The following is a 15,430-nucleotide window of genomic DNA, read 5'->3' on the forward strand; positions in this document are numbered from 1 at the left end:
GCAATTGCCCTCACTTTAAGACTGTGTATCTCAGTACTCTAAACCAAAAATGATGTTATAGATAAGAGCTGTTAAATGTTAGGAGCATGAGAACTGCTCACCAAAGTTTTCAGGCAACAGATACATAACTTGTGGTTCTCTTCCTATTTCAGTAGAGCATCACCTGTAATTTTTTTTAACCTTAAAAGCAACGCATGGGCTTCCCTGGTGGCGCAGTGGTTGAGAGTCCGCCTGCCGATGCAGGGGACACGGGTTCGTGCCCCGGTCCGGGAGGATCCCACATGCCGCGGAGCGGCTGGGCCCGTGAGCCATGGCTGCTCAGCCTGCGTGTCCGGAGACTGTGCTCCTCAAGGGAGAGGCCGCAACAGTGAGAGGCCCACACCCGCAAAAAAAAAAAAAAAAAAAAAAAAAGCAACGCATATGTTAATACAAACTCACTTAAAAAGATTAGGAAGAAAAGCAAAGCACTTGGCCTTTAAATCTTCAGAAGTGGGTTTAATGACAGTTTAATGACAGCCTGTTTAATGACAGGTCCAGAACCACATCCCTGTTTTATTATGTTTCATTATTACGGCATAATTTCCTTTATTACCTATGATAAATGGAAATCAAATACTTGCTGAGGTGGGTTTAAATAGGTAAGAGTGCAAAGAAAAATAGGTTGTTCAAATATCATGAAACTGGGATCTCAGATTCTTAAAATATATATTTATATTTTTAAGTGAGGTACCAAGCTATAACTCTCAATCTCAAACTAGCTGTGTGTGAGAGTTGTTTTTTCGTTTTTCTTGTTTTGTTTTGTTTTAGGATTGTATCCATAATTCAAAGATGAAAAGAATAAAAAGTACATTCAAAGCAGCATTCTCAGGATTTTTCACTTAGACTGATTTTTGGCTCATTCAAGTAGGAAGATATCCCCCCCCCCCCAATTGCTAAGGTTGATGCAAGACGTGAAGCTAGTGAAGTTCAAGTACCGCCTGGGGATGAATTTCACCAGCATGACAGGTGCAGAGCTGTCACTTTAAGACATCTTAAGAGAGACATGGTTATTTTAAATTCCTTTCTCTCAGCCTTTTGATTACGCGGGGAGCGACTAACTTCTAGTGAAACCAGCTGCCCCGGGACGGAAGGAATAGAAATCCTCTGCTCCGCCTGCTGGAGGGAGGTGATTAAGAGCTGAGTGCACTGATTCGACCTTTCCAAAAAACTTAGCCTAGGATTGCTGGACACCCCGCAGCGAGTTGCGCAGTGGGATCCGCTCTGCGGTGTCTGGCGCGTGCGGCCGGGCACCTTCTGGGCTGCTCTTCCTGGCCCCTACCCTCGCGGCTGTAACGTCAGCTGCCCGCCAGGCCTCTCAGCCAGCACAGTGGGACATGCCCGAACGGACACGGGGCGGAGCCTAAGGAGGTGGGAAGCACCCAGCCCGACTGCCCAGCTGGAAACGAACTCAGTCCCTGCCGGCTCTCCACTCCGGCAGAGTGTAGCTCGGCGGTGAGGACGCTGCAACGCGTCCGCACTCTGCGGCCAGAGTGGATCGCGCGACGTTGCGGCTGCGCGAGGGGCCTTTTCCTGGGAGCCATCCGGGAAAAGCCCGGCTTAACTACAGGCCTTTCGGCCATTTGACGGACCCCCCAAGCCGCAGAAGGACGGCGAAAGGGGACTGAAGCTGAACTGAGCTCTTTCCGAGTGGGGAGAGCCCGCTAGGGCGAGGTGGGAAGGAGGGGTGGGGCGTGTTGCGAAGCTCACGACCAGCGGTGGATTATCCGGGACACTTTGCGCCTGGGGGCTGCGAAGTGAGCGAGGAGGACAAGGGCATGCTCAGTGGTGGCGGCGGTGATGCGGCCCTTTCCAACGCCGCGGCGCGGGGGCAAGTGGAGGCCGTGCGGCAGCTCCTGGAAGCCGGTGCTGATCCCAACAGACTCAACCGCTTCGGGAGGCGCCCGATCCAGGTAGCTGGGGGCCCCGGGCCTCGCCGTCAGGGGGCGCACAAACACGGCACCGCGGCCTCCGTGGGAAGCGGCTGGGGACTGAGATCTCCACCGACTTAGACCTCTGTCTCTCTTGCTCTAGTATTCAGCTCAGGTGTAAAGCAGGTTTTCACCCACAAAAAATTTTAAAGAAAGGTATTGGAAACCCCACTACTTGTTTGGTTTTCTTTTTAATGGGGGGAAAAAGACCAATATCCCCTCTCCCATTTCATAAGAGATGCAAGGGATAGGTTCAACTGGAGAGGAAAGGGGAAGAGGAGAGGTTATTAGGGGAGGAGAACTGTTTTGTCTTATCTGTTTGTCTTTCAACAAACAGCGATCAACTTTCAACGATAGAGATAATTAAATTACAAGGTACACAATTTGGACTGAATTTAAGGAATCATACAAAATCACGGCACATGAAAAAAAATCACCCTGAATCTTTAAGCTGTGATGTGAAATTTTGTATTCTTTCCTCATACAGACGAATTGAATACAAAGAAAAAAGACAGGATTCCTCAACCACAATACTTAATTCCTTTTATGTAAGCAGTGTCTCTTGAGTGTTACATAAGAAAAAAATGTGCTTCTATATATTTTTATTTAGTTATACTGAATGCTTGGATTACATAAGCATTGCTGCAGCTTTGTTAAATGGCAAAGGGCCTTCATAAATAGTCTCTTCATTGTTAAAATTCATTTATTCAATATGTTTAACTATTAATCCCATTTTAATTAGTGCTAAATATATTTTTTAATTTCTTTAAAATATAAGGTAATGTTTTGTGTTTTATTGTTGACTATTATGGTCATATTTAGTATTCACCTCACAATCACCTTCCAGAACCAAGCCGTTATTAAGGAATCTTGTTAATTGTGTAGATTTTAAAGAAAATATGTATTCATTCATTTTGAATTCATAGAAAATATTGGAAGAAATGACGGATTGTTTAAAGCAGCAGCAATATGTAAAGTAGCTCTTAAAGACTTCAAATTATATTAATTGTAGAAAGAGGTTTGTCGTTTTTAATTCACCATATTCTGAGATATTAAGAACCACTTTTCCGCCTCTTCTCTATGTATGAAATGCCCTTTACTTCACTAATAGAAATCATATCATGGTTTCTAAGGGAGGAAATAGATGTTTTTAATATCCATGAAACAAAAAAATTTTGCATACTATCTTTTGATTCCGTGGTACATTTTAAAACATAAACTCACAAGAACATATAACAACATTTTGTATATTTAATTATCAAAAATTATTTTATTATATATGGAATCTAAAAAATAATGGTCCTGAAGAACGTAGGGGCAGGACAGGAATAAAGACGCAGATGCAGAGAATGGACTTGAGGACACGGGGAGGGGGAAGGGGAAGCTGGGACGAAGTGAAAGAGTGGCATGGACATATATACACTACCAAATGTAAAATAGATAGCTAGTGGGAAGCAGCCACATAGCACAGGGAGATCAGCTCGTTGCTTTGGTGCTTTGTGACCACCTAGAGGGGTGGGATAGGGAGGGTGGGAGGGAGACGAAAGAAGGAGGAGATATGGGGATATATGTATATATATAGCTGACTCACTTTGTTATAAAGCAGAAACTAACACACCATTGTAAAGCAATTATACTCCAATAAAGATGTTTAAAAAAATAAAATAATGGAAACCGGAAACTTGAATGGATAAACATTAAAAAATTTGTTTTATTGTTAAAATGAGAAAGTAAATACTTGCATAATGTACATGTACACAAATGGATACTATAGGATTACTGCTCCAAAACATCCTTTTTCTAAATTATGCATTGCTCTGATGTGACTGCTAAGATCCAAGCTCTTTTTTTAGATAGCGAAATGTTTACTATTCAACATTATAAAATCCTGTACAATGTAAATATAGTGTTTATTTTACATTACCTCAAATATATTATCCTCTAAATGTTAGCCTTTATCTATAATGTTAAATATTAAAAGTGGTGAACCATTCATTAAAAACAATTTGTTTTCATCATCTTATAAAACTATGCATGACTTTACTTTTTCCCTTTTATCTCCAATTTTGGCTCCAATTGTGGGACTGTATTCCCTTTTATGAGCAGAGACATATATAACAGTGAAAAGCAAACGCCTTCCACAGGGGATTTACTGCAAGAACTAAACAAAGTAAACCTTGTTTTAGACTTAGTTGTTTCTTATTTTCTCTCCTAAAGCACTGCTCTAACTTCTAAAATAAATATATCAGCTGACTGCCTAGTAAATTTTTTAGACTGGGATTATGGCTGGGGTAGAGGAAAGAAAAAGGAAAATAATTAAGACTTTAAAAGTCTTAACTCCACCCATAAATCATTTAACAAAATAGACTCCCCTGTTTCAATGGAAATTTTAAAGAAATCTCCCACAACGGCGATAAGCAGTTTATCATCAGCTCTTTCTTGTCTTCCCACGTTTGGAGAATAAAATGGAACTAATTAGGGCTGAGTAGAGTATAATTGGGGCTGGGGCCGGGGGTGGGGGGGGATGGTATTGCGTCAGCAAATGAAGCTTAACTAGACTTCTGAGGCTTGTAAGAGTCTCTGGATCATGAATAGGTATTTCTTTGAGAAGACTCTACCTGCCCCCACCCCGGTCCTGACCGCTCTGCTCTCTCCGGCAGGTCATGATGATGGGCAGCGCCCGCGTGGCCGAGCTGCTGCTGCTCCACGGTGCGGACCCCAACTGCGCGGACCCCGCCACCCTCACCCGACCCGTGCACGACGCCGCCCGGGAGGGCTTCCTGGACACGTTGGTGACGCTGCACCGAGCCGGGGCGCGGCTGGACGTGCGCGACGCTTGGGGCCGCCTGCCCGTGGACCTGGCTGAGGAGCGGGGCCACCGCGACGTCGCCCGCTACCTGCGCGCGGCCGAGGGAGACTGATGGCGCTTGCACACAGCCGCCCCAAACGATTTTTCTTTTCTCTCCAGTTCCTCACCCCAACTTAATTCAATGAGGTCTGCAAACGTGGAGCGGCGGAAGTCTTCCTGGGCGACCTGATTCCCCGCAGGGAAGGAGGGACAGACCGGGAAGAAATTTTTTTTCTTTTTTTCTCTGGACGCAGCCCTCGACACTCACCGTGAAGTGAAACGCAGAGAGGTGGGGCAAATGGATTTCCAGCGAGATTTAGGAGCCGAATGTGGAATTCCCAGGTTTATTTTTCAGGGTTTTCTGGCGAAAAGTGGCACATGAAGAAATCCGCAAAGGAACCCAAGCGCTGCGAATCTTCACACAAAAGATGCTGGGGCGGAGTGGGAGGCGGCGGTGACTGGCATTCGGGTGGGAGGCAGGTGATAACGTTCGCCCCATTGACCTTGAAGGACCCCCCCCGCCTTTAAGCCCCTACGTCAGGCGTTAGGCCCTGGGGATATGAGGGCAAAGCTGAAGACGGAGGACCAAGCAATGATGACGGTCGTCGTGGGCTCTTTCTTTACAAGCTGCACGGAGCAGAGCAGGTCACGTGCAAAACGCTCCATACTGGAAGCCTTGGGGACTCGCGCCCAGCTACACCGGATAGTGACGGAGAAGAGAGGACCCGGAAGTCACCTCGAACTTGCCTGCTTATTCTAAAGTCCCCAGGGCAAGGTGGTTCTGAACAGCTCTCCGAAAGGGGCGCTCGTTTGCTGTTGTTAAATCGAGGCGAGATTCTTGCGGCGTTCCAGCAGTCCGCGCACAGACTGAAGTCGGGGATTGTAGCGAGAGCAACTGTAGGTAGGCAGTTAACTGTAACGATTTGTTTAATCTATGAACGGTAGGATACAGAGAGCCCCCTGTAAATTGCCACTTGAAAAGATTTCGTGATATTTTGTACTTCTGGGTGGTTCTTCAATAGCAGTCTTACTTACGGAGACTTTAAATAACAAAGTAACTCGTGGCCCTTGGGAAAGAGGTGAGGAAGAACTACAGCTTTTACACGAAGCTATGGCACAGTAGCAACGCCCAGATTGCTTTGATCCTTAACCTATTTATTTCTCTGTTAAATTTTCTGTTTCCTTTACTACAGTCTCAGGGGGTCAAACAATGAAATATTACAAATGTATTTTAGAAGATCCATGCACTTACCCAGTAAATTATCTCAGGATATTTCCCAAAGCGTTGCTAAGAGTAGATTGAATATAAAACTGTTGAAAATATATGATGATGGCTCGCGGAATGTCTTAATATCTGCTGAACAAACTAAAGGTGTACTGTTTGGGGATTTAAATTTCCAGTGTTGCTTGATACATTACAGCATTGGAATAACTGATATTTCACTGTTTTAATGTAAAAAAAATTGAGATTGGACTCCAAGATTTTGGCTTAAAACATGATTCCATTCCTAATTTAAAGAAATTGTGGAATCTGATGACAACCTGATATTAAGGGAAACTAAATCAAGAAAATGTGGTTGGGTACTACAGGGTTCTGTGAGATCCACAGCCATATATATATTATATATATATTATATATATTTGGCAAATATATATATATATTCGGCAAATATATATATATTTGGCAAAACCAAAACATCATACATTATTGGAAAATCAAGTACCACCTGGTTGCACTGAAATAGTAATTTATGAATACATGTAAAAGTAAATTCAGATTTCAAATCCACCTGGTAGGCAGATTTGGTCAATGTGTTTTATCAGCAGCACAAGAAGTATATACTGTTAAATCTGTTTAAGATTTCACTTTGAAGGATACATGCAAGCAAATATAGCTCTATATACATGAGCCCTGCTTCTGGCTCTATTTTACAATTACAGAAAAATATACGTGTTAATTTCTGTATCTAAAATATTACCAAGGTTTGTACACATCTTACTACCTGGCCTTCATTGCAAGATCTGGAAGTGAAATAAATTCAGAATTCAATAATGTATTCATTTGGCCTCATTTTTATATTTCCTTTTTCAGCCGAGTGAATGGATGAGAAAACAAGGATGATTTACTATGAAAGCAAAATCTATTTAAAATTTCCTGTGTTCTAATGGCTAAAATTAGTAATTTCAGATATAAGGAATGAAAAATAGATTCAAACAGAGCTCAAGATCCATACAGTTCCAAATGGCTTTGGGAAAGTGTGTTCATAGGAATGCTTTATTGTATTTTATTTCTATATTATGACAAAAGCAATATGAATATGGTGTCCAGGACCAAATTAGTTCATTTTATGAAGCTAGGTAACTGACCTTCAGCAAATAAATAAAACTAATTTAACTTAGACCAACCACATTGAGATTCTATATTGTCCTTCCTTTTATGGGAAATGTTAAAAACAAACTACTTGTGTGTTAATATGTAGTAGTGAATAGGGATTTTTTTTACCACCTCTGCAAGTATCAATTATTTTTTAAAAAACAAAAGAAATGCTTATTTTCCTTTTATGCTTTATCAGAGGCTGATTATTTTTATGATAGGGTGTAATTTTTCCAACATTCAAGACGTTGCCACTCTACCAAAAGAAAAAAGAGCAAGTAGAAGTAGTCATCTTCAAAAATGATAGAAATAATCTTGGAAGCACTCTTGTGGACTGCCTTCTGAAACAAATGCAAAAGCTGGTGTCATCTACAGTCATCTTCTTAGCAGACTAAGAAGTCTGCTTTGGTATTTATGTCAGCAGCTAATCATAACCAAAATCTGACATGACTACTAAGTTTTCACTATCAACAAACTATTTCATTATCTTGTGAAAACTTGAAAAATAAATTTTAGGTTGGCATAATTTCACAGTGTTCAATTACCAAGCTTAAAAAGATGGAAACGGGGAGAAATAAGTAAGAAAATAAGAACATTTTAATTTTAAAAATTACTTGAAGGAGCAACAAGAGTTGAATCACAATACTTTCAATATCTTCTCCTGTTCTATTTATAATCCCAGGGAAGAAAGAGGGAGTGAAGCAGAGATAAATTAGGACTTGATTGGAAGGTAGAAAACCTGGGTTCTCGTATTAGTTCTTCAACTAATTGAATATATGACCTACAAAATCATGTGACATGATTAGCCCCAATTTCCTCATCTATAAAAGATGGGAGTTGGACTAGATTACTTTTAAGTTCCCTACCATCACTAAAGTTTTATCGCTTTATAAGTTTGTTGCATACATGACTGTAATGGGGTCTTATATTTTATTAGTAATGATTTTGCCACTTTGCTTGTCTGAGCCAAGAAAAGCTATATAAAGGAATAGAGAGAAGAGATGCATTTTTAAATTCTGGAGCCTTGTGGAGTGGCGGATCTCCATAAGCACCACCTCCACCAGTTAGTTGAGAAGTTACCAACAAGTTTGTGGAAACCAGCACAGAAAAGATGCTTTGCAAAATAAATATGTAGTTTAATTTTAAGCTCTTTCTTACTTTGTCTTACCTCTGGGTTTTTTTTCTGTTGCATTTTGCATTTCTCTCATGTGACTCATAGCCACCAAAAGAATTCACTTCTTTAAGTGAGATAAGCAGGTAGACCCAATAAATTTATTAAAATAAATGCTGAAGTAGGTGTTTACAAACTAATGTAAATGCTCTGAAAGAAACAGTGTTTATTAAGTAAACATATAACAAGTGATACTGACCTAAATGGGGTTGGTATAGGAGTTGGAACCAAGAAAAAATGTTGGTGGCATTGGAAGGAATAGAAAGTGCAAAGGCACGAAATGCTAAAATATGTAGAAAATTCATTAGAAGATGAATAACTCTCTGTAAATAGCTGCTGTGGAGTTTACAGACCCATTTCTAAAGGTCCGTTCTTTCTGGTTTGTTTCCATTGGATTCCATGAAGTTTTAGGTCCCTAAATGTTGCCTGGATGATAGTAGGAACCAGCTGGTCAGGGAAGAGCTCTGTATCACCTCAATATCAATACATGTTGATTTATATTACTGTGATTAATATGTAATCCATGCCAGTTACATATTATTTCATTAGTAGCACTGGCTTCAAAGCAGAATTTCCAGTATTACATAATTAACAAAGGGGTGATATATACAAGTTACCATTTCTATAAAGTATTTGTTTCCTTTATGCAAGGAATGCTATTAAAGTCTGAGTAAGGAATTCAAGAGGCCAAAAAGGACTCCTACCATTTGTAAAAGCTGATCCTGAGAAAAGTTTTACAGAAAATCAAGACAGTAGGGAATGAGCAGTTTCCCATTATTTCAGGCCTGGGAATATTTCACAAGCCCCACCAGCGTGTAGACCATAAGCAGTTTGTTTTGATTTGATTAATTCTGTTAAACTACTGATCCATCTTCCATAAAACACCACCATGCCTCTCCTCCTTCTATTCCTTTTGTTACTTTCTTTTCATCTCATTCTCTGCCCTCCTGAAATGGCTGACTTGTATTATAATTTGAAGTTTGAAATCAATATAAACCAAAGATTTTTCTGGGGAAAAAAAACTATGAAGATGATACACAGACTGTCTCACAGACATCTACGTTTTATTGGAAATTTACAAAGGAACCCCAAACACCTGTTAATGCCCTTCTCATTCAGAAGCCCCTGACATTAGACCTCCAGTAGATCTATAGAGTCAGTGCTGGCACATAAAATGTTTTACAACAGAGTTAAAGTGAAAACTTTAAGACCAATTACAGTAATTAAACCATGGCTCATTTCCCTTTCAAATTTGGCCTTCTCCCAAAATGCATAATCTATTTGTCTATCTTCTCTTTGGAATACTCTATATTATGAAAGGATTGGTGCTACTTCCTTTGAACCCTTTCTTGTGTGACCTCAGGGTCTCCATTGCATTTTAACCAAACGCCACTCTACCTTCTTCTCACTTTACAAATTTCTTCATCTCCTTGCCTTAGCTGAAAACTGGGTCTCCCTGAGAATTCCACTTTCTTCTGACCAGATAATAGTTACTGAGCTGTGGATAAGAGTGGGAGTCAGAACCGGTCATGAGTGTCTGCTGTTTGGGTGGCTTTCAGTATAGTCCTAAACCAGATAGGTAAAGGTTATTCATTGTTCTTCAGTTTTCACTCATCTCATAGTATAAATAATTGCATTTTGTTTTCCTTATCAAATTAAGTTGTAAATAATTTCAGTGTATGTCATTATGTATTTTATAATATGTTTATAAGAGATAACATATAAACATAAAACAGTAAACATTTTTTCTGTTCACAAAGCCACAGATAAGTCAACAGATTATGACAACACACAGAGTTTTCTTCTGAAGGGTGAATGTTGGAAATATTTATATCCAATGGCTTCTCATTCTGTGGGTTATGAGTACTAAGCTCTATCACCTTTCCTAGGGCACAGCAGTACCCTGTACAGTCTCCTATATCTGCTCCCAATATGCCACCTTAGAGTTATAAGCTATAAACTTGCCTAAAATATTTTGTCTTCTACTACTCTCTAATGTCTAGACTGCCTTGGACAGTTAGAGATATCATATATGGATCCATTCCAGAGCTGCAGGAGCCTTTTGATCTGTTTAAATCCCACCTTGAACAGAAGAATTTAATGTCATCCCCTTTCTAGGGAAAAATTACGTGACATTTCATTTTACATTCACCCTCAGGTATTTATTATGTCTGTACAATGATGGTGCTGTCCCCATCAGTCATTTGAGACCAACATATAGGGAAGTTGTTCTCAACCCTGGCTCTCAATCATTCATGTTCTAAATTTTGAATTCACTGACCAACTTCAGGACTACAAAATTAGAATCTCTAGTTTTGGAGCCAAAAATTTCCATAGTTGTTACTCTAAAATTCTTGTTCATGGTAAACTTTCAAACAGTACAGAAAGTAAACAGAATTACTATCTCCTGAAACCTCCCTATCCACCATTCTCACTATCTAGGAGTAACCACTATTTTTGAAAACTTTTAATCAACTTCCCAGAAATATAGGTACACATAATTGTAAACAGCCCTGCCCCAACACACACATTTAGGAAACCATTCTGCAACTTGTTTTTTTTTTTGATAGTAGATCTTTGACAACTTGCATTAGGAAATAAAGATGCACTTCATTTTTTGTATAGCTGCATAGTTTTGTATTTTATGGATAAACCCAAATTTTTTAAAACCAGTCTCTTATTAACAAACATAAAAATTATTTCCTTTTTTTTTGCTACTACATATGCTGCTATAAAGAAACTTCTTTTCATCCTTGTATGAGCAATCTGTATCAATTTATAGAAGTGATATTGCTGAGGCTAAAGGTACATCTGTCTCTTTTTCTCTCACACAAACACACACATACCGTATATGTCTGCACATATGTGTGTGTAAAATCTTTCCATACTTATGTGTGTATATATATGTGTGTATGTGTATATCTTCAATAATATATATACACGTATATGTGCATATATATTTTTCATACTTAGATGAGTTATAGGAGTGGAACTGCTGAGTCAAAGGGTAATACATATATACATGCATATGTAATATGTATTTTTTTCCATACATATATACACACTACATAAAAGTATACATATTTCCATACATCTATTTATGTATGTGTATATTTGCATACATAAACTCAGTGGAATTGCTGAGTCAAAGGGTATGTATATGCACATACAGTTTTAATAAATACTGTAAAGTTGCCTTCCAAAATGAATGTACCAAGTTACAATAGTATGTAAGAAGATTGTTTTCTGACAACTTTGCCAATGTTATCACTCTTTTTATTTTTGCCACACCTGTAGGTATATGTCAGTGTTTTTGTTACATTCCTTTACTAACCAGTAAAATTGAATATATTTTCATAATTTTTTAACCATTTGACTATTTGAATATCCTCTACTCTAAACTGCCCATTATATTATTTGCTAACTTTTCTACTGGGTTATTTTTTTACTCATTTATGTATTTATATATTCTAGAAGTTAATATTTTATATGTGTTCAAATAATAGTTTTAAAATCTTCTAGTGTTTTGTGTCTTATACCTTTGGGGTTTTTAGTTTGAGCATGTGCAATACTAGGGAAGTTTCTCACAGAATTTTGATAATCAAGAGATACCTGAGGGAAAAAGCTAGTGTCCTAGGACATCACAGCTAGAGGGTAGTTGGGTGGCATGGCACAGACAAGGTATTAGTAAAATGCCCTCTCCTATCTCTGCCTGTGGGATGAATTTGCTGATCCAAAATAGAAAATCATTTTAAAAAATAGAAAATAATTTTCCTCCATTCAAAAACTCAGCTGCCAAGTCAGTTTTTAGGCCAAAGGAAGAGAGCAAATAAAAGCTCCGACATTCAATGATTCTCTTTCTGCAAAAATGACACATCAATATTTCACTTCCTATTGACTCTGTTTAGCACAACAGAAAGGGCACAAGGCTTTCAGTCCAAAGACCTTCTTAATGATTCCAGCCCTGGCACTTGCTGGCTATAAAGTATCTAAGATTTGAGTGCCTCTAGGCCTCAGTCTTCTCACCTGTAAAGTAGGGTAGTAATCCCAAATTCAAAGAGCCGCTGTGAGGATAAGTAATACAAGCGAAAGTGTGCACAAATAACACTGATCAGCTCTTGATCATACTCTTCTTGAAGAACACAAAGCCAAAGTCATCTGGAATTCCAAACGTGTTTGGAATGCCACAAATTAGTTGTGTTGCTAAAGATTCATCTTCATAATTGTATTTTGCTTAGTCTAATATTAAAATTAGATAGAATTCCCCTGCATACCACAACTAACAAAACACAGGTGTTGGGTAGCAGGGGAAAACCAAGATGGAATTTAAGTTTGAGTTTTAAATTTTATATTCTTTGAACACAGAGCTTACTGTATAGTCATCTTACTCAGTGCTCTTACTCAAATGGCATTCCTCTGAAGTGGGTAACTACCCTTATCCCCAGAACAAGTTTGGGCGGACGGGAAATGGTTATAGGTTAAGCTATACAGGCCCAATCAATACAGAAAGATCACAGAATGTAAACTTGGTTGGGAAACTGAGGCTCAGCAGACCTTTCAGGCATAATAGGATAATGTGAGGTTTAATTTTATGTGTCAACTTGGCTAGGCTGTGGTACCCAATTGTTTGGTCAAATACCAGTCAAGTTATTGCTGTAAAGGTATTTTTTAGATATAATTAACATTTAAATCCATAGATTTTAAATAAAGCAGATTATCTTCATAATCTGTGTGGGCCTCATCCAATTAGTTGAAGGCCTTAAGTGAAAAGAGGTTGCCCAAGGAAGAAAGAATTCTGTCTCCAGGCTGCCTTCTGACTCAAAACTGCAACATCAACTCCTCCATGGGTCTCCAGCCTGCCTACTTGTCTTGCAGACTTCAGACTTGCCAGCCCCACAACTGGGTAAGCCAATTCCTTAAAATAAATCATACAAGCGTGTGCGCGCATGCACACACACACACACACACAATTGGTTTTGTCTCTAGAGAACCCTGACTAATAATTTCAAGAAATGTGTAATACAGGTTTTCTCACCCTCCCGCACCATGGTTTACTGCCACAGCTAGTAACTCTGCCTGGGTCCAGGAAACCCTTCTCTCTTCCACTTCTCCAGAGTCCTTAAATGATACTGTGCTGAAACTGGGCAGCATTTCCCCTCCAGGATGCTTTCTCTGATCCCCCACCTCGTAAAGTACCCCTCTTCTGTTTGCCATAAAATGAAATCCCCTCACTATAATTGTATGTTTTTACTAGTCCATCTCTCTCCTATGAGGTTTATTTTGGGGGTGGTGGTGGAGGAGGGGAATCATAGGTGTGGTGCAAGACAGAGCAAGACCGGCCTTCCACGGAGTTTACATACTAACTACTGACAGACAAACAAGTAAACAATTACTAATGATAACTTCTGTATGGTAAGTGCTTTAGGGGAAAAAAAATACGGTGCCTGGAGGAAGAGTCTCTGAGGGGGGCGGGGGGGCGGATATACCTGAGAAGCACCCTGAAGGAGTAGGAGCTAGCCTTGTGAAGAGCCAGAAAGCGCATTCATTCTGTCACAGTGGAGCAGCAAGCAGCCTCAGCATGGAGCCTGGGTGTTCCGTAAATTCTGAGGGAGTCCTACAGGAGAGGGGAGAGGTGCATTTGTAAAAGTTATTTAGAGTGGCTATTTAAGCCTGGTCCCTAAGTCTCACTTCAGCTGGCGGGTCAGGAGGCTACATCCTGTGCGGAGGTGAGGGACGGGAAGTGGAAGCAGCCTGCGTGCCGCTGGACCAGGTCTCTCAGTTACAGTACGGTGGCTTGCACCATCCAAGCCTCACTTGCCTCCTCCAGATAGTGAGAGGCTTGGCGTCTGTCTCGCTACGGATCCACTCCTGCAGCTCGGCCAGTTGGCTCGGCCACAAGTAAAAGAAGCCACTTCGAGGCGGGCCACCTTTCAGGCTCCGAAGGCTGGGCCTAGTCCCACATCCTCTCTTACACGCCGGGCTGGCCAGGCCGCGCCTCCAGCCCGCGAGGCTCTCGGCCCATCGAGACTGACTTCAGGCCCGGGAAGTTGGGGCATCGGGTCAGCACCGCCCGCCTGAAAGAGGCGTCCTGGGCTCGACCACTCGCCTTCGGGGGAGCCGGCGAACCAGCGCCAAAGCTCCATCCAGCCCGACAGCCGGAACCCGTCAGTCTGCACTCTGGAACCCGGCTCCTGCGTGTCCTCAGGCCGCCTCGGTGTCCTCGACTCACCCCTCCTTTATGCGGCTCTTCCCTTTCCTTCCCTCGCTTTTCCTGTGCCGAGTGGACCCCAGCAGCGCGGGGGGGGGGGCGGGGGGTATCCAGAAAGAAAGGGTCAGTGATGTGGAAGAAAAGAGGGGGAAGAGGGAGGAGGGGAGGAGAGAGGAAAGGGACCACGCTGAAGAGTCAGGCAGCAAGAGGGAAGGGTGTCGGAGCGCCGGGCGGAAGGAGGAGGAGGAGGCTGCGGGAGGAACGACCAGTGGATGCGGGGACAACGGGAGAGCGGGGAGCAGCCGTGGGGGAGGGGAGCACCGCGGCAGGAGGAAAGAGGAAGAAGCGTTCAGATGCTTCTCTGAGCGGGATGTTAAAACCGAAAATAAAAATTGCCTGGTGAATGGACTGCCGGCCTAGCCCAGAGCCCTCCGCAACGCGGGAGCAGGCAGGGGAAGGGGCGCGCCGATCCAGCAGGGGTTGGGGTTCGGCTCCGCCTACCTGGTCCGGCGCGGGGCCCGCCGCTCCAGCGGCGCCAGCGCCACGCAGTGTCCAGATGTCGCAGCAGTTTCCTTTAATTTCGCTCGTTTCCCAAATCGAGAAGTGGAGCATAGCGCCATTTCTTTAAAAACTGACATCCAGCCTCCTGAATGGCGGATAGACCCATGAGATAAATTTGCTTTTTTTTTTTCTTTCTTTTTCTCTTTTAAATAATCCGGTTTGGAGAAAGGAAGAATTCCCCAGCGTGGGGAGCGAGGAATAAAGGAAGGGGGACAGGGAAGCAGGGACGCGAGCTGGACCGCGGCGGTTCCTGATATGGCAGGGTCAGGTGACGGATGTTGCGAGGGGGCGGGCTGCCTGG

At 41.7% G+C, this 15,430-nt stretch overlaps 1 protein-coding gene and 1 long non-coding RNA gene across 2 annotated transcripts in view; one reads left to right on the top strand and one right to left on the bottom strand.

The window, feature by feature from the left end:
• The window catches only part of LOC113610664 (uncharacterized), a 60,500-nt gene extending 45,077 nt beyond the window's left edge, over positions 1–15,423 (bottom strand). The window contains exons 1-2 of the long non-coding RNA XR_003429165.1: positions 15,070–15,423; positions 13,847–13,974 (exon numbers count right to left, since the gene is read on the bottom strand). This is a non-coding gene — a long non-coding RNA (uncharacterized LOC113610664). The remainder of the gene's footprint in view (positions 1–13,846; positions 13,975–15,069) is intronic.
• CDKN2B (cyclin dependent kinase inhibitor 2B) lies at positions 1,216–6,872 on the top strand. The gene is made up of 2 exons (XM_027088990.1): positions 1,216–1,949; positions 4,628–6,872. Exons 1-2 carry the CDS (start codon positions 1,815–1,817, stop codon positions 4,886–4,888), a joined length of 396 nt encoding a protein of 131 aa, XP_026944791.1. The 5' UTR covers positions 1,216–1,814; the 3' UTR covers positions 4,889–6,872.
• Positions 15,424–15,430: the final 7 nt, after the last annotated feature.

Source organism: Aethalodelphis obliquidens, unplaced genomic scaffold (assembly GCF_003676395.1).
Source record: "Aethalodelphis obliquidens isolate GAN/ISIS:26980383/991018 unplaced genomic scaffold, ASM367639v1 scaffold64, whole genome shotgun sequence".
NCBI lineage: Eukaryota > Metazoa > Chordata > Mammalia > Artiodactyla > Delphinidae > Aethalodelphis > Aethalodelphis obliquidens.